This window comes from Rhinichthys klamathensis, unplaced genomic scaffold (genome assembly GCF_029890125.1).
Source record: "Rhinichthys klamathensis goyatoka isolate OS25496 unplaced genomic scaffold, OSU_Roscu_1.1 h1tg000638l_1, whole genome shotgun sequence".
NCBI lineage: Eukaryota > Metazoa > Chordata > Actinopteri > Cypriniformes > Leuciscidae > Rhinichthys > Rhinichthys klamathensis.
The window spans coordinates 155,001-175,325 of NW_026607084.1; the positions used below are offsets into that span (position 1 = coordinate 155,001).

A 20,325-nucleotide genomic window follows, 5' to 3' on the forward strand; every position below is an offset into this window, starting at 1 on the left:
TGCTGCCCTCTGCTGGACACACACTGCGCACACGTGCTGGACTCGAGATGAGGCTTTCATCCCATAATGCTTTAATTATCTGCATATGACCATTCGGCGTCCGTCTCGTGTTCTGAGCGACATTTCAGGACATCGTTGTTTTTATGCATTTTCACATGTAATATCTCAGAAACACACAAGTCATTTAAATCTAGTCGAGTTTTTCCACGTTCTCTCAGATCGTCTTGAGATTTCACACACCCTTATTCATGACAACATTTAAATCCTTCTCGCAGGCTTTTCCAACTCCATATTAAAGTCTTTTTTCCATGGCATAGACTTTTCCTGACTTTCCTCAGTCGAGATCCGGGCTCTCGGGAGCGAGTCCAAGTGGATCGGGCGTTCGAGGTTTAAACAGGGAAGGAGTGTTTCTCTCTAATGGAGGACTGCTGATTCCCTGCGCTGTCTTAGGCCGTCGTGTTTCTGTGTGTTTCCTCGTCAGCTTCGCGCCGCTATGAGGAACGCCACGGTTCATGTTCAGATTGATCACACGGTTTAATGCTGAATGTGCTTCAGTGGTTGGATTGAATAACTGTCCCAGTATTTACACGATGACAGAAGCGTGTCATTTCTCTTGCTGAGAATCATAGGTTGTGTCTCAATTAACATATTTCATGTAATTGCTACACAGTAAAGTGCAGTTCAGCTGTGGGAAAGTAAAGTGAGACTTATATCGTGGCTTGATCCCAGAGTCCTTTATCTCGTCCTGTTGCGTCCAGCCGGACTCATGATTCCTCCTTAGCATGCACACTAAACACACTGAGAGTAGTACAGTAACATTTGAAGAGGATCAAAACCTTTAATCAAAGTTGTACATGAATTTTGAACAATACCCGTTCTTGTCTTAGGACAACTTTGATGACCGTTGATGAACTACTGCTTATTATCCAGGCTCATTCGGCATACGTGTCTCAGGATGCACTGGTTTTAATCTTGCATACTGATTAGGACAGATAATATGTTAACTGCGATGCATTGATTGCATAAATCTATCATGCCAATAAATCACAGAGAAATGTAGCATAAGCTTTGAGCTTATGAGGGTGTTCAGATTGGTAAATAAGACACAAGTGTTGGAACACATGCTTCATTCTCTCCTGAAGTGTTTTCTGGTCCTGTGATGGATGATAATAAGTGAGTGTTCGCACAATAGCGCTTCAATCTTACGCCGTTCAACACTTTCATTTCCTTCTGTTAATAGCGAACCACAAATGTTTAATGAAGTTACAAAGAGACCAATGTAAGCGTGACACCACCGATATTTCCAGCGTCTGTATGAATGTACAGTCTGTAAAATCTCATAGAATAGAACTATGCTGTTTCAAGTCAAGTCACGCTTATTTATACAGCGCTTTTTACAATAGATCGTTTCAAAGCAGCTTTACAGAGATAACAGGACAATAATGTTTCTGCAGTCCAGCAGATCTAGAAGAAAAGCGTCAGTTTATAAGGAACTCGCTGGTGCTTCGGTTCATGCTCAGTCGGACACTGCACTGTGATTATAATACTGTATTTTTAGAATCTGACTTTTATTTTCTATCGTCGTTCTGTTATTATTAAACTGATTTTCCATTACTTTTAAGTGGCTGAAGCCACGTATGAGTGACACACACTTCATACGCCTCGTCCCACTGACATCATCCCAGTCCACTGCTGGTTAGGAGCCCATGAAACAGGGTTTGTTTACATAGCCAGTAATGGCCTTTGGAGGAGGGGGAATTCCTTAAAATATAAAACCACTGAAGGAAGGTGGTGGTGTTCATGGGTGTGTTGGGGGGTAGAGGAACCCCCTTATTAAGAGTCTTTTTCCACTTCCCCTGTAATGTTCCCTCTGTAGTCAAAACACCCTCCACCACTGCCGGCTTTAGGGAACAGCTCAGCCATCATGACCCTCTTTCTGCCCCACTTTAGGCCGCTGGAAAACACTGGCCCAGTTTCAGTCTACTGCATCTTACTTACAATCATGGCTTGACATTACCACCCGCCAACCCGCCAAATGCGTGTGTATTATCTCTCCAACAGAGTTACACACAAACCCGCGTCCCTTTACTCACTCGTTTCATTTGTTCCGGATGGATATTGTTGGTGTTACAGGGCTTGAATTTCGGCGCGCGATTGCGCTTATTGAGCATAATTGTACTCATTCCCGCAGATTTTGTGCTCTCACCGAAAGTGCACACATAAAGACAAGTATTGGCTATATAAAACAGTATGGGTCAGTGCGTCAGGTCTTAAAGTGACAGCAGCCTAATATACCGGCTGACAAATTACGAGATAATATTAAAAATATCTATATGGCAGTTTTTCCCTTATGGTATCATTGTGAAAATTGTGGCCAGTGAAAATGCTGAGTGGCTAGTAACTTTGGAAAACCACAAGGCACAGTGGCTGGTAAGCAAAAAAAATTATGTCAAGCCCTGCTTAAAATTATACCTCTATACATCCTCAAATGAAATGAACAAACATGGACACAGAGGTTCCCAGTTGAATACCAGTTCAGTTAACTTTCACTGTAGGCTTATATGTTTCTATATCTATGTCGAGGTCATCGACAGAATAGACTCTTTGTTAGGTTTTGTCGGATCAGTCTGTTACTCTGTTAGCATTGAACTTGGTTTCGCCGATTGCTCATGTTCAAATATCATTTGTTAGGTCATGGACCGTCTGAGAAATGACGTACTGTAATCTGGTGATTATCCGTGTTGGTCGGTGCAGTGTGAATCAACCTTCACAACAAATGTTTAAAATTATATGTTTTAAAAAAAAAAAAAGGTTTTCTGAACGACTCATCTTAACAATCTTTTCATATTTTCTTCTCTGTTGCCAGATTGAAACTGCTCATTGATCAGGAAAAGACTTACCAGGAGAGAAAGGAAGAAGAGAACACAAAGAAAGTCACAAGTCTAAAGGACGAACTAACCAAGCTAAAGTCCTTCGCTCTCCTGGTGGTCGACGAACAGCAGCGTCTCGCAGAGCAGCTGACCCAACAAACCACCAAAGTCCAGGAGCTCCAGAACACGGTCGTGCACGCTCAAGACGAGCTGAGCTCCGCTCAAACTCGGTTGCAAGAAGAGGAGAATAAAGTGCACCGCTTGGAAGAGGAGTTACGCAACCAGGCCTGCCATTTCCACCAAGAGCAGGACGCCATGACTGCCAAACTGACCAATGAAGATGCCCAGAACCGACAGCTACGCCAGAAGCTCTCCGCACTCAGCCGACAGTTAGACGAGCTCGAAGAAACCAACAAGACCCTGCATAGAGCAGAGGAGGAACTGCAGGAGATCCGGGATAAGATCAGCCGAGGGGAGTGTGGAAACTCCAGCCTCGTGGCGGAGGTGGAGGAGTTGAGGAAACGAGTGCTTGAAATGGAAGGGAAAGATGAGGAGTTGATCAAGATGGAGGACATGTGCAGGGATCTCCACCGAAAGCTGGAGAAGGAGTCGAGCCAGAGCTGTGGCTTAAAGGTGGAGGTGGACAAGCTGAATCACAGAATCATGGAGCTGGAGAAACTAGAGGACGCCTTTGGGAAGAGCAAGCAGGAGTGCAGTTCACTGAAAAGCAACCTGGAGAAAGAGCGAACCATGACTAAACACATGTCCAATGAACTTGATATGCTGAGAGTCAGAATCAAAGAGCTTGAGGCTACCGAAGTTCATTTGGAGAAGATGGAGTTGACACTGAAAGAGGATCTGACAAAATTGAAGACACTGACCGTCATGCTGGTGGATGAGAGAAAGGCCATGGCCGAAAAGTTAAAGCTGATGGAGGACAAAGTGCAAAACAGCACTGGGAAACTGCAGGCAGAACAAGACAAAGTCAACACCGTCACTGAGAAACTGATCGACGAGAGCAAGAAAGCCCTGCGCTCGAAGGCCGAACTGGAGGAGAAGATGTGTGTTGCCACTCGGGAGAGGGATGAGCTCAAAGCTAAGCTGAAAGCGGAACAAGAGAAAAACGGTGATCTTCAGTCTAAAGTCAGCATGATGAAAAAGAGGCTTCAATCACTGGAAGCAGTGGAAAGAGAGTTATTGAGGAGCAAATCCAAAGAGGAGCACTCGAAGAGCCCTGGTCCTTACCGCTACCAACAGGAGGACAACAAAGTGAAAGATTTGACCCAGGAAGTGGAACGCCTCAGGAGGAAGTTAAAGGAGATGAAGGTGGTTGAGGGTGACCTTTTGAAGACTGAGGATGAGTTCGAATCCCTGGAGAAGAGATACTCCAATGAGCAGGAGCGAGCAAAAGCCCTGATGGAGGAACTGGAGATGTCCAGGAACGAACTGTCCAAGTACCAGTTGGCTGAGAAAGAGGAGTCCAACCAAGAGCACATCTTATACAAGCGTCTGAAAGAGGAAGAGGCCAAATCCAGTCATCTCACTAGAGAGGTAGAAGCCCTGAAAGAGAAGGTCCACGAGTACATGGGCACAGAGGAATCCATCTGCCGCTATAAAACAGACCACACGACCCTACAGAGAAAACTCACCCAGCAAGAGGTCAGGAATAAAGAGCTGGCCAGAGAGATGGAGAGTCTTACACGAGAACTGGAGAGATACCGGCGCTTCAGCAAGAGCTTACGACCGGGAATGAACGGAAGACGTTTCTCAGATCTACAAGTCTTCACAAAGGAGGTCCAAACGGACCCAACAGACACCCTATCCCCGAGTTACAGGAATCTGGCACCGCTGGAACGTGCCCTGGTCAACGGCAAGCTCTACTTGGAGAGCGATCCAGAGGACGAGGACAATTACAATGAGATCAACCTCACAAAATGCACCCCGTCGCTCATGAACAATGTCAACAACCTTAACAACAACATGAGAAGAGTAAGAGGCCCTTTCCTTAAGACTAGAGAAAGTCAGCACTCAATGAATGGCAAGATACAACCGAGGCAGAACGGGAACCACGTTCAGCAGGGGGACGTGGTCCTCACACACAGTCCTGGGCAACCTCTCCATATCAAAGTGACCCCTGATCTCGGGCACAATACAGCAACTCTTGAGATCACGAGTCCTACGACTGAAAGCGCCCAGTCCTTTACAAGCACGGCGGTCATCCCGACAAGTGGAGCTCCAAAACAGCGGATCACAATCCTCCAGAACTCCTCGATCTCACCCTCCAACAAGCCCAAGGGTTCTCCTCCTCCTCTTCCGGAGAGTCCCGGCACTCCTGATCGATCCCTGTCTCCGCTCACCATGCCAGCCTATTCCCAAACTCTATCTCCCGAGTCCTGCGGATCGCTGACCCCGGACCGGGCCATGTCGCCCATTCAGATCGTGTCCGTAACCACTGGATCCCCTGACCCGGGAGAGTTCGCCGGATCGAATCCCGTATTCCGCGTGAGCCCAGAAAGGCAGAACAGTTGGCAACTACAGAGGTCCAACAGCTCAGGTCCAAACGTCATTACCACTGACGACAACAAAATCCATATTCACTTAGGGAGCCCCTACATTCAAGCCGTGAACACCTCAGGCAAACCCGTCAGCCCCTATTACTCCCTCGGGCCGGAGCAAAGGATCCCAGTGCTGTCCAACGCCAAAGCCAACAACAAAATCACAAGCAGCATCGTGATCAAACCCACATCCAGTCCCGTCTCACGGCCCTCACAAATCACAGTAAGTAATATCTGTGACTGACCCGAACCGGCTAGTGTTTGATTAGTGACTGTAGAAGAGTGTGTCCCTTGATCATCCGTCGACCCATGAGCCCTGACCCCGTCATCTACTGCTCCTGCTACCCCTCAAATCTGGTGTTATTGACTGCAATAACCTGACTGGCTAACCAGTGCAACTCTAGTTTGATTTGTTGGTTTGATTTGTTTGTTTCTAATAATGAGATGTTTATGTGCATGATATGTAAATCGAAAGCAGAGGAAACCCACACATAACGAGAACACAAGCACTTGTGCTTTTTCACTTCACTTTGAGGTTAAGTGCACTTACTGTTTTTGCTAGACAGCAAATTTTCCTGTACCATTAAAGTTCACTGATTAATGTACAATCGCATTTTTGGTTTGTTTTTCATTTTCCTCTTACATTTTATGTTGGGTTTTTGTTAATAATTAAGGTAACACTTTACAATAAGGTTTATTAGTTAACATGAACTAAGAATGAACAATACTTCTACAGCATTTATTAATCTTAGTTAATATTAATTTCACCATTTACTAATACATTATTAAAATCAAAGGTTGTATTAGTTAGCATTAGTTACTGCACTGTGAACTAACATGAACACACAATGAACAGCTGGATTTTTATCAACTAACATTAACAAAGATTAGTAAATACTGTAACAAATGTATTGCTCATGGTTATTTCATGTTAGTTAATACATTAACTAATGTTAACTAATGAACCTTACTGTAAAGTGCTACCATAATTAAAATTAGAATTTTAACAATAGATTATTTACTATTATTTTACGTATTTGGTGCATTCTGATGAGGTACACATGCACACATTCATCATGTAATATTGCATGATTTCATTTCTCAAATGCTCATTATCAGACAATATTTAACCATTAGTAAGACATTTAGGATTTACTAAACAGTGCAAATTATCCCATAAAAGCGCCGATGGGAGTGTAGAGTTCTGCGAGGATCTACTGACGACACAAATTAAAGAACTGGATCATTTCCATAATGACCAACACAATCTACCAAGAGCAGCGCAGATTAGCGCTGGTTTAAGACGTAATGGATAATGGCGTAAATACCAGTAAACTGACTAGCACAAACCTTAGTAAAACTCCTTGCGTGATTCATTTAAATACTCTCCTCTCATAAACACTGCGTCTGAAAGGGAAACTCCTACAAATGCATATGGCAATAAAATCAGCCGCAGAAATAACCCTGTCCTCAACTTTTCAGCGCTAATGTTTCACTGCGTGTGTTTAGTAAATCCTGACAGTAGTTTAACGCCTAAAGAGGGTCGCGCTGGAGAAACTGAGTAACTCTGGCCCATAGTATTACATCTATAAAGTGAATAATACCTCTGATACCTGAGGGAATGAGTTAGAGAAGGTCTGCATGAGTGGAGAAGGTCTGCACCGCCACCGTCCGCTCCCACTGAGGGAATCTGCAGTCTTCGGCAGTGATATCATGGAAAAGTCTGACCGTCTGCATGGCCGTCGCTGCCGCATGAGATCTGACTCCGGAGAACAACAACACTAAAGCTCTGCAGTGCAGGAAGTTGAAGCATTAACTTGATGAGTTTGCATGCACTGGTCAAAGTTTTGGCAGAAGTATTTTGAAACTAAATATCTGTCAAACGGACACATCACAGCATGCTTCAGAAAGTGTTCTTCTTAATGAATCGGCTTACACACATGAGGACTATATCAAGCGTTAAATTGATTCATGCTGGAATCTGTGCCGTCTGCAGTGTGTGTCCGCTGCGTGTCTGGCTAAACACACTTCTGTTCATGAAGGGCTCGGGAACAGCTGTGATCACGAACCGAGACGATGTCTCATCAGCCCTGTTAGTGAATCACACACACACACACACACACACACACACACACACACACGTTCAGCTCGATTCCATGATGCTGAGAAACACAAATGAGACGATGCATGATCATCTTCATTAGAGGTGCTTTTCATATGATTCGATAATTCAACACTGCAAAAAAAAAAAAAAAAAAAAAAAAAATCTTTTCCAAAACATCTAAACATCCTTAAAACAAGATGTACTTCAGCAAAATGAAGCATGATTTACTTTCAGAGAAATCTAACAAACTTTTTTTCTCTTGGTTTTAAGCACAATCTTCACAAAATTTATCTGAAATCAAGACGTAAATGCGTGTTATTTTGCTTCTCCGGTAAAAGTATCTTGGTAAGAATATGATTTTATTGCAGTGAAGTAATGGCTGATATAGTACATTTATACACAGACCCAGATACACACAATCACACCGCAGAACATGACGTGTGTTTCTGGCTCGTTTTCCAGAACACATCTAAACATTCTCAAACCATACAATTACTGGAGATGTTTTCTAACACATATATCAAAATGAAGTGAGTTTGTGCTTAAAACTAAAACAAATCTGTCAGTTTGCTCAGAACAATAAACTTAATTCAAAAGGGAAACGGTAGTTTAGCCGTTCTTAAGCCGGTTTAGCCGATCTTTAAGCCTCTAAAACACCAAACCTGGTGTCCAGGAGATTAGCTGAAGATCGATCAGAGGAAGAAACGAGTGAAGGAAAGCGTTAAACACTAAAACTGTGAGTTCCTCAGCAGAAGAAGGAGTGTTTAGAGGCGGGTCTGAGGCCCAAACAAAAGCCTTGTTTAGTTTCTATGGTGACAGCGGAGAGACGCGCGAGGACACTTAGCGCTCATTACGTGCATCTCTGACTGGAGCGTGTGTGTGTGTGTGTGTGTGTGTGTTTGCTGTTACTGAGCCCAACACAGCCTGACCCACATACACACATTTTTCATGTCTGACGTAAACCTGCAGGCTGTTGGTTGGGTTTCGGAGAGCAGACACACACACACACACACACACACACACACACACACACACACACACACACACACACACACACACGTTTACATGCACAGCTTCTGTTCCAGTCGGACTGAACTCAAGCCGATTGATGAATCTGAGTGTAGTGTTTGCATGAGCGCTGAACATGTGATCGGGTTGGTGTGTGTGTGTGTGTTTATATGTCACTCGCTTCAGATCGGGATAGATGTGTTTGACATGAGACTTAGCCTAATATTTACCCATTTCTGGTCATAATTGTGACAGTGTGTTCGGTGTTCTCTGCTATAACTGTTTTTTCTTTATGGAGGACAAAATGAAAGGAAAGGTGAACCATTTCCCTGCTAAGACAGAAAGGCATGAAGTGTGTGTGTGTGTGTGTGTGTGTGTGTGTGTGTGTGTGTGTGCTGGAGCTGATGAGTGATCGACAGCGCCATCTTCTGGTCATCTCAACACATCACATATCTGTATAATCTCTCATTTCATTGACTGAAACGAGTAACATTTAAAAAACGTTAGACGAACGTTTCAGAAAACAGTTCCATGCAAGGACGTGCACAGGAATTTTGAGGGGCAGTTGCTCTGACCTGAAAAAAGGGCAACCCCCCCCCCCCCCCCCCCCCCCCAGAGATGAGACACATGAGAAAAAGAGTTCCTCATATTATTGTTTATTGTTTTTTTTGTTTGTTTTTTGTTTTTTAAAGAAATAATCTGGATTGAATGGAAAAACTCGCTTGTAATAAAAAAACGCTTAGATTTCGGGGAAAAATACAATCCTTTTTTAACCTTTTGGCTTCCCGTACATTCAGTTGTGCTTCTTGCTCGTATTCAGTTGTGATGGTAGGCTACGGGCAACTACGCATGATTTGTAGTATGATTGCGTAAAGGGAACAGGAATTCCGGTAAGGAACAGAATCGACTGCTAAACCCAGTGCCGATCCTGACCTCCCCCTGGGGCCCTAAGGGGCCTCTACCTGACCTGTGATGTCGTGAGCTATGTAAACCATTTGCCATTGCCACAGTCACACCTGACACTTCAGTGCTCCCAATACAATCCTCCCTCCTTTAAACAAAACAGTCAAAGAATAAGTACAACAATATAGAACAGAACGAGGTTCAAACAAACAATATTTATTGCATAGAGTATTTTCTATAGAATGTTAACATAACAAGTGAATATTAACGTAAACATAAATAAGAAGAAAATAATAAATTATAACCCTGAGCTTTGGCTTTTTTCGGATTAACTTTGGTTCCCTCTACAGCCTGGGTATTTTCGGCATCAGTATGATTTTTTTTATTTATTATTATGCATGTTGAAGCAATTCTTGATTTATGGTTATTATTTACTGAGGGATGGGCATCCATATTGACTAGTATGTCCAGCTAATCAACATTTTAAATTCAATATAGCCTATAAATCAATAGTCAATCAATGTCAAATTGTCAATACATTGCTTTCTATCTTGCATAATTAGTGCAGTTGTTCAGAGTTTTTAACACTGAGACTAGATAATCAGTGTCTTGTTTTAAACGTATAATGTGTAGTTTGATTGTGAGTGCCATCATTCACGTGCATATATTGTACAGTATGTCTGGTCTCCACATATTTCTGCTTGAAAAATGCGCGTTTCATTTCGTGCACGCGCATGAACGCACGATAACACACGCGACGCGGTTATGTTTTCCGAGCTGCAGTAAACAAACACCGTTGCACTTTGTCGTTTATCAAAATCAAACGTAATAAATAATTGTATTTTACTCTCACTTTTGTCAGGCACAAAGTGATGCAAGAGATGCACTGCCTGCCCAGCTAGGTTAGCAAGACCGAAAAACATCAAACTTTGCTGACATCAAACTTAGAGAGGAGAGAACACAAGTTTACCTGATTGTTGTTCCCGCAATTCACTCTTATGGTTTTTTTCTTCTTCCTCTTTTCGTGACCAGAAGGATAGTTTCGCTTCATTTTGTCATGGATGTTGTACACATTAATTGACGCGCTATGACACGAGATGGAGGCGGGGTCTTACGCACCGGTCGCGTGCAGTCTATGGTCGCGTGCAGAGCTTGAGCTGAGTGCCCGAATGGAAGTGAATGAGGCTTTGCGAATTTTTTTACATTTTTTTATTATTATTTATTTTTTTATCTAGGCCTACGTGAAATTCTGCATCCATTGTACGATTTTTTTATTTTTATTTTTTTCTCGGAAGGGCAACCTGAGTCGAGAAGGGCATATGGGCAGTTGCCCGGGCAACCTGAGCAACCCCCCTGTGCACGTCCCTGGTTCCATGAACAATGTTTGGTAACACTTTATTTTACAGTGTCCTTGTCACATATGTTTCATGTACTTACCATAGTAATAACAGTAAATTATGCATAATTACATGCAACTAACCCTCAACCAAACCCTAATCCTACCCTAACCCTATAGTAGGCTAAGTATAGTTGCTTAATATTACTCAGCACTTAAATATAATTACACTGTAACCCAATGTTTTTGTGCTTATGTTTTGAGAACATTATTAAAGACCAGATAACTCTGAAGGAAGGTTAGTTCAGCACATCTACTCATGTCAGCACATCTGATCCAGTTTCTTTTTAAAATCAAAATTAACTTTAGCTGGAAATAACATTATTCAAGAACCGCTATAAAGCCAAAACAATCTCTGTTACCTTAAATTATATGTTTATCTCTGTAAAGCTGCTTTGAAACAATCCATTGTTAAAAGCGCTATATAAATGAAGATGACTTGACTTGACTTTTTCTTTTTTTCTTTTTGACCGAGTCTCTGTTTCAGGGTGTGTGTTCTCGATCTCCAGACACCGCTGTGCGAGTGAGGGTTAAGGGTTTCTGTCTTCTGTTAGAGCGGTGTCGTGTTAGCGGCCTCCAAGTTAATAACTAATGATCTGAATCAATCTAACTAACTTTAGCTGGACTATAACTTTATTCTAGAGCTGCTGTAAAGCCTAAACACTCTCTGTTACTGTAATCTCCTGTTATCACTGTAAAGCTGCTGTGAAATCTGTATTGTTAAAGCGCTGTAAATGAAGGAGACTGACTTGACTGGACTCTCTGTTTCTCAGATGCCTCTGGAATCATTCCGGCGTCCTGGACCGACCAGGATTCCCAAACCCAAAGGATCGGTCAACGCCCAAACCCCACTGAACCCTGGGAAATGTGTGTCTAATAACAACCTCAACATGATGAACCAACCTGCCAAATCATGAGTGACAGGCCGAGAAGAGGGATGTTTATGTTTATCGTCTTTCATTTTATTTGATCTTTTGGTGCTGTAATGAGACTCTTATCATATTCAGAAGTAGAACGAAGACACTGTGATAAACTCATGTTGACCATCGCTAATCTTTCACTTTATGGTGCTGAACCTTGCTTCTTTTTTGTGTTTCTTTTGACAAAACTCAATTATTGTACTTATTAAGTTGGTAGTTATCGCTGTTACGGTTTTGACTCCGTCAATGTGTAGATGCACTTGGCATATGAAGTAATTTTGATGTCTGGATGTTAATAAAGACTTTTTATATCTTGCACATCAGATTAAGTCACAATTATTGATTGGTTATGATTATTATTACACTATTAGAAATCAAATACTCACACAATCTGGTCGATCCAGAGCTTTTACAGCGCAACACTGACTTCCAGCCAATCAGAATCGAGGCTCTCCACAGCATTGAGCCAATCGGAGCACGGGAAACAGAAGCCCCGCCCACGCGGTAAAGCAGTGCGCGGGCTTTGGCGAATGAATGGAGCGCGCGCACGCTATAACTTTACTCTGTTGTTTATCCATGTTTATTGATTAATTTCACGAATGTTATTTATTCATTTTTTATTTCTTTAGTTTCCTCAGTTATGGCGCGATACTGACGGCTATTTTAGCTTCTCACTGAAAAACTGAGAGATTAACGGGCGATTCGTGCAGGAAGAGAAGAAAGAGTTTAAAATGGCAGATGAAGCTGATCAGAGATCAGTGTTAGTGGAGATCCCAGAACCACAGGCCAAAGCCTAGACTCATGAAATGATCCAGATACTGATACAGTGTGTCCAGCTGTTGCTGTAATCTCTCATATCGCACATGATTGATGATTATTTTTCATATCATGATGATGTTTGATGGCTTGCTTAAAGTCATGGATTTTAATACACTTTTGTAAGATGCGAAAACAATAGAACATTCTGGAGTTCATATAAATGTTTCTTAGATATTTCACTCTTTATGAGAAATTATATTTCTCCTAAAATCCTCATCCATTCTTTACAGACGTGAAAAATATGAAGCTTTTGCCTTTATGTTCTTTAAGATGATGATGAAGATGATAATGATGATGAAGAAGAAGATAATGATGATGATGAAGAAGAAGATAATGATGATGATGAAGATGATAATGATGATGATGAAGATGGTCATAATGATGATGATGATGATGATCTTTCATGTTTTCTAGTTGATTTGTTCACTTTCATGTAAAGCTTTAGTGGTTTAAATAACGAGAACGTTTCAAGAAAAACAATCTTATATTTAATGAATGAATTAATAAATGCTTTTGATCTCAAATAAAATAATGCTTTAAAATAAATAAATTGATTTAAGTCAAGTCAAGTCATCCTCATTTATATAGCGCTTTTAACAACGTAGATTGTTTCAAGATGGCATCTGGCAAGTGTGGTGCTTTTAGCATACATATTTATTATGAATTTTTTAGAAAACGGCCCTAAAACCTGTTTTGAGGGGCATTTACATAGTTGTTATGCTCACTCAAACTAATTTTTATTTAAAAAACAATTTGGTTATGGGAAGAAAATCTTTATGGACACATTTCTCTATCCATGTTGGTATCCAGCCAAGCGCAATGATAAAGGAGATAAAGGTGGCGTCAAAAGGCAAGTGAATGGCGACCAATTTATAATTTGTATCTGCCTATTATTATCTGGAGATATACATCAATGCCCGGTATATTTGGATCAGTGGCGTGCACAGACCTCCTCAGGGGCAGGGGCGGATGGACCAAAAAGGGCACTAATTTTTTTTTATATTTAATTTAACAGTACCTGCATTTTTATTCTCTCTATTCAGCCAACTTGTGAGAGGGATGCTTCCTTTGGCTGCATCATAGAGTTCCTTGATTTTTTTATTTTTATTATTCTTTCTTTCCTTGGCATTCTAAGAAAATATGTTTTGTACAATTATTAGAATGCATAACACATCAAATGAAAATAGGGAAATTATGATAATATTACTAAATATTATTTACTTTACCAAACAAAACAATGAGAATCAAGAAGGTAAAATTAATAATTTTATGGAAAACTAATTTTTAGTTTTGTTGATGTTGTAAACTTAATGTATGTATTATATGTATGAAAGACAGTGTTAGCTATCATGAATCAGTAACACTTTACAGTAAGGTTTCATTAGTTAAATTAGTTAGCATTAGCTAATAATGAACTGCACTTACAGCATTTATTAATCTTAGTTAATATTAATTTCAGCATTTACTAAAACATTAAAATCAAAAGTTGTATTTGTTATCATTAGTTAATGCACTGACTGTGACATAACATGAATAAACAATTAACAGTTGTATTATTAACTAAGATACAGAAACAAATGTGTTGCTCATGGTTAGTTCATGCTAGTTCATACATGAGTAATGAACAAATGAACCTTATTGTAAAGCGTTACTATGAAATCAAAGATATAAGTTCCTTACAATTTAGAGTTGGACATTGACTTAATATTTCATTTAACTAGATGTATTTCCCCTTGCACTTTTATTCCCTGGATAAAAACGAAAAACATTGTCACTCAGAATGCGTCTGAAATCGAGTTATACTTTTATTATAGTTAAGAATAACTCGCTTGCTGCCGCAACTTTTAGAGTAGCATGTTGATCGTAGGATAAATGTAATTTTCGTATTAGCTTTAACCAGGGGCGTAATTTGTAGGGGGGGATGGGGGGGGATATAACCCCCCCAATATTTAAATCTATGCATTACAACCCCCCTATTATTTATACCATGATCACAATTCGCTCTGTGCACGAGAAAAATGCTAACTTCCGGCTTGAGGGTGGAAATTGGGTACTTCGTTTCCGGTTGCCGTCTTGTTTACATCAGTGGACCAGCGTTAAGTTAGTTTAATCGTTCGCAATGGACCTAAAACATAAAAAAAACCGATTCACTTTTCAAAGGGCAGTCGGTGGTAATACCATAATTCCTCAAATAAAAGCTGGGGCCTTTATTTACCTAAACTGCAGAAGGTAACAGGCTTTTATTAGAGGCAGGCGCTTTATTTAAAAAAAATCTAAATCAAATTTCCGTCTGGGTTCCATGCTCCTCAAGACAATTTCGTTTTCATTAAAGTTGTTGAAAAGACCGTTACACTAGCAGCACTAAATTATATGTGTGTTACATCTATTGTCTACTACCATCTATTGGCTGTACGTTACGATGAACTTGAATGCATATTAGGGGATGTTTACACCTGGCCACTTCATGTGTTTTCTCAGATCGGAAAGCTCTCTGATTTATCAAAACAATTCTACTTAAATCTGCTCACAAATGCGTTTTCGCAAAACGGATATAAATCTTCAATTCCCACGCTATATGCGGATTTAATGGAGTGGACGTCACCGAAAGCAACAGATATGAGCTGCATTTGATAGATCAGCTCATTTCTAAATCAAAAGACCGCAATAAGCGAGAGCGGCAACAAGCCTGGTAAGATCATTTCGTTTCTTTACTTTTAATGATGAGGAGAATTGTCTGCGACTTACTTTCACTTTAATTTGCAATAGTTTGCACGTTGGCTTTATGGATAGATGCTCGGCTGCCGTGATGCGTGTTGCAGTAGCGTTGTCACATCTTGCTATAACATTACATAGCCTATAACACGCTCTCACACTTATTTTTTAGCGTTTTTGGGAGGAGTAAAATTTAGATACGTGGTTTCAACAATCAGATGCATTTGATTTACACTTGTGCAGTTTCGTCTGGAATCTCGTCTCAGATCTCCTCCTGAAGAAGTGGTTTGAGCGATCGGATTTAAATTGTCTCGAATGTGCTTCGGATGGCATTTATACATGGTCTTTTCACGATCAGATCACAGAACACGCATGAAGTGGACAGGTGTAACATCTCTTCAATGAAAGTCATTTAGGAGATTATCCACACTAATTTTCCCCCGGCCTTTATTTGTCCGCGTTGATCACGCACCCGGCCATTATCAGAGGCCCGGCGTTTATTTGAATACCGGTTTTTATTTGAGGAATTACGGTAACCAGGCGCTGCTGCATTGTTAAAAGTAAACAATGTTTAACATTACTTCTACGTCGTCCATCAGGCTACCGGAAACTAGACACCCCCTATCGGTTTCGCAGCCGGAAGTAGCATATGCTAACGTGCACATAGTCTATATCAGGAGGCATACCCAAACTTCAACCCCCCCAATGTTCAAACCAAATCTACGCCCTTGGCTTTAACGTTACCTGCTGCTCGTTTGAAGACTCGCGCGAACTGCTGCGTAGTGCGGACCAGAACCGTTAAATGCGTACGAGGCGCTGCAAAGGAAACTCCGCCTACCACTTCTCCGCCAAATTTTTTTTTTATATAATATTTATTTGTATAATTATTGTTAGTGGCAAGGGTGTGTAAGTGTATTGTTATTTATTATAATATTTATAATTATTATTATTATTATTTACAATGATCAGAAAGGGCACAATACATTTTGAGACAAAAGGGGCAGGGGCTTGAGCCCCCCCCGGCCCCCCCCGTTTGACCGAGACATGGCTGGATGACTCCATTACGGACGCTGAAATTGAACTGGAGAGCTATTCGTAATTAGGAGAGATCGAAACTGTAAAGGTGGAGCGGTGTGTATATATGTAAGAGCGGACATTGGTTTTAATCATAGAATGGATTTAAATAGTGAGCAGGTTGAAGCGGTCTGGTTGGAGATTTTGCTACCGAAGAGTAAGCCCATACTAATTTGCGCATGTTATAGAGCGCCTGATCAAACACAGTTTTATGAACTTTTAGAGGATGTTTGTTCAAATTGCATGGACTTGGGTAAAGTTATCATGTGGGGGGATTTCAGTGATGTTTCTGGGTATAAAGCATTGATGCATTTCTGTCGCTCCTATAGTTTCCATCAGCTGATGATGAACACGTGTGTGCTCTACCACCCAAACCACGATCCACCTTGTCCTAGTGTCAGACTAATCGAGGATAACTGAAAGCGGCGTTATAAAATATGGGTTGAGTGACCATTCTATTATCTTCTTTGTTAAAATTTTTTTTTTTTTTTTTTTTAGAAACAGGGACAGCGTACAATAAGCATTAACCTCAAGGGGAGAAATGCAGAGTACCAGCAGCCCGATCTCATGAAAGTGCGTATCTATACCACGAATTACATTTTTTCGTGTCATTTATACGCCAAAAGTAGTTTTTGCGTGTTTATGATACGCAGTTTTTCGCGTGCATATGATACGCATTATTTAGCGTGTAATACGCACGCACTCCCCATCCCTAATCCTACCCAAGAGATTACAGTGCGTAGCATATGCACGCAAAAACCATTTTTGGCGTATAAATAGCACGATAAATTAAATTCGTGGTATAGATACGCACGTTCATGAGATCGTGTTGGTTTTAGCTCAAGAGCTAATTTCCACCCGTAGACCCTGGGCAGGCTGATGTTATAATAAAATACATAATACACATTACATCATGAATAATGAAATTTACATTGACCAAATAAATAATTGCCAACTTAACAAATAAAAAAATCAAATCTTCACATGCATAACATCGGTCACATGCGGGTGCAAATTTGGTTTGACAAAAGCCATTTCTTTGCCAGACGTGAGAATGTATAAAAATGTGTGCTTCTTATCAGCTCTATAGGCAACATATTCCACTGACGACAGCCACACAAGAAAAAGCACAGTTTCCAGATGCGGTCCTGCGTTCAGGGATCCGGCATTCGCCTCGCACTGCAGATCTAGTGGCTCCAGTTGTTTTTTCAGAGCCCAAAGACATAAACTCTTTTAGTGGAGGAGCAGCATTTTCATGGAGGATCTTATAAAACAAACACAGGTTTTTGTGGGTTATCAGGTTTTCAAAACTGAGAAATTTGTATTTTAAAAGAATATGACAATGATGGAATCGTCTGGCTTTCTTATCATGAATCTTTAAAGAACTTTTATATAATGACTCAAGTGGCCTGAGGGCAGATTTACAAGCCTGTGACCAACTTGTCATACAATAAAGAAAATGTGGAACAATCATTGCATTTAGATAGGCTCCTGAGGCCTCGATTGTACTAGATTGTTCAGTACTAGAAAGATCAAGCAAGCAGTGCTTAACTGTCATACTTCTATTAAGATTTATTCATTTAGCTGACGCTTTTATCCAAAGATCACTGAAAAAGTATAGCAAAGAAGAATGGCTGCTTAATTCAAATGAACTGGTCTACGGTTTTGCTATGTAGTGATGTGGACAAAGCATGGTGCTTATTTAAAAGTATGTTTTTAGAAGCTATAGATAAAATAGCCCCATATAAGGATAAAGCAGAGCACAGAACCCTGGGTAAATGATGACATCCTTGAGGCAATTAGGCTAAGAAACAGGGAGTATGGGAAATTCAGAGAAAACAAGGATGAGCAGAGTTGGGCTGATTATAAAAAGGCAAGAAACGAAGTTAACAAATTAGTTGTCAATACTAAAAAGGCATATTTCAATGAAAAAATGGCTGAATACAGAAATGACTCAGGAAAGCTATGGAAATCCCTTAAGCACCTTGGCTACAGTAAAAGGCTAAACACACTAATATTACTCTAGATCTTGGCAACAACATTACATCAGAGAAGGAGATAGTGGCAGATTTAATAAGTATTTCTCATCAGTTGCCAGGAGGCTTGTGGAAAAGTTCATGGCCAGACTGGTCAATATGGGGAAAGCCATGTGCAGCTTTAGGTGTTCAGGCGGGAGTTTCTCTTTTGAGAAGGTGAGGGAGGCACTTGTTCTTGAGAAGCTGAAGAGGCTTGATGGCTCTAAAGCCACAGGATTAGATTCTGTTCCATCTCGATGCCGCTGAGATCATTACTCCGAGCATTACTCATATTATAAACAGGTCGATAGAACAAGGATACTTTCCCAATGACCTCAAGATCGCCAGAGTGATTCCAATATATAAGAAAGGGAGTAGACTAGACCCTGGCCATTATAGACCTGTTTCAATTCTTGGTTGTCTGTCAAAGATAATTAAAAAGGATCATTTTTTGAACAGATTGATAATTACTTAAAATCACTAAACCTACTTTATGAGTTCCAGTCTGGCTTTCGTAGATCTCATTCTACGGATTCCTGTTTACTGACTAAATAAAAAAGGAGGTCGATAATGGAAACTTCTGTGGCATGGTTATGTTAGACTTACAAAAAGCCTTTGATACAGTCGACCATTGTGTTTTAATGTATAAATTGAAAGCCATGGGTTTTAGTGAATTAGCACAGAAATGGGTGGGCTCCTATCTGGAGAATAGAGTAGTGGACATTGGGGGGAGAATGTCTGAACCAAAAGGCATGGGCTGTGGGGGACCTCAAGGACACGTTTGGGTCCACTTTTATAAATGATCTAAAGTCTGCTTGTTCATGCAGTCTTTTTTATATGCAGATGATTCTGCGCTGATTGTTTCTCACAAGGATAAAAATATGATTGAAAGCATACTTAACGCAGAACTTCTAAATGTCCGGATGTGGATGGATGATAACACATTATCACTTCATTTAGGGAAAACTGAATCCATATTGTTTGGAACAAAGATAAAGTTAAAAAAAGCCTCATGTTTTAAGGTCCTAACTGGAGATATTGTAATTACTGCCAAGGAATCAATCAGTTATCTTGGATGTATGTTAGATTGTAATTTATCTGGAGTAGGTCAGGCCCAAAATGTAATCACCAAAGTTAATCAGAGAGTTCGTTTTTGGCCAGAATATCAACGTTTTTGGATGAAAAAACTAAGCTAGTTTTGGCAGGAGCTTTAATTCAGCCTTATTTTGATTATGCGTGTGGCCAGTGGTGTAAAGTAACGAATTACAAATACTCTCGTTACTGTAATTGAGTAGTTTTTTTTAGGCATTGTACTTTTTTAAGTAGTTTAAAAACAGTGTACTTTTACTTTTACTTGAGTACATTTTAAGTGTTGTATCGGTACTTTTACTGCGCTATTTTCCCTGAACCTGCCGTCGCTACATTTATATTAATATTTATTTTTATAATAAGTCATCATGTGACTCATGCGTGATTCCCGTCAAATCAAATCGCGCGCGGAAAACTTTGGATCAAACCAGCATCAACAGACTTCGAGACACCTGGCGCCAATTTATTTTGATCACGAAGTGACTTTCGGAGTGGATCTTGAGCATGGAGGAAGTTCATGCATTCGTGTCTTCATATAGGCAAAAAAACAGCGCAAGCGTCACACGTGCTTCAGTGTGTGTGTGTGTGTGTGTGTGTGTGTGTGTGGTAAATTAAACTGCACGTCGGCTGCACCATTCGTTCACACAGAACATGCAGGATTCGTATTTAAATTGTCTTTGTGGTTTAATATTCACACACACACACTATATCGCGATTTGATTTCAAGTGTACTGAACTGCTTTCTATTTATTCCTCAAAAAAATTACAAATTCCGTGACATTTCGCGTTATACAGTAAATTCCTTTTTTATGACTGGATTTTGTCAGCATTTTAGGGGGGGCGGGGGTAGTCCAAAAAAA

At 40.6% G+C, this 20,325-nt stretch overlaps 1 protein-coding gene across 1 annotated transcript in view; it reads left to right on the forward strand.

Annotated features, from left to right (window-relative positions):
- The window catches only part of filip1l (filamin A interacting protein 1-like), a 77,499-nt gene extending 65,425 nt beyond the window's left edge, over positions 1-12,074 (forward strand). The window contains exons 5-6 of the mRNA XM_056241361.1: positions 2,867-5,648; positions 11,610-12,074. Of these exons, the coding sequence (XP_056097336.1) occupies positions 2,867-5,648; positions 11,610-11,753 (2,926 nt within the window). The 3' untranslated portion in view covers positions 11,754-12,074. The remainder of the gene's footprint in view (positions 1-2,866; positions 5,649-11,609) is intronic.
- The last annotated feature ends 8,251 nt before the right edge of the window (positions 12,075-20,325 follow it).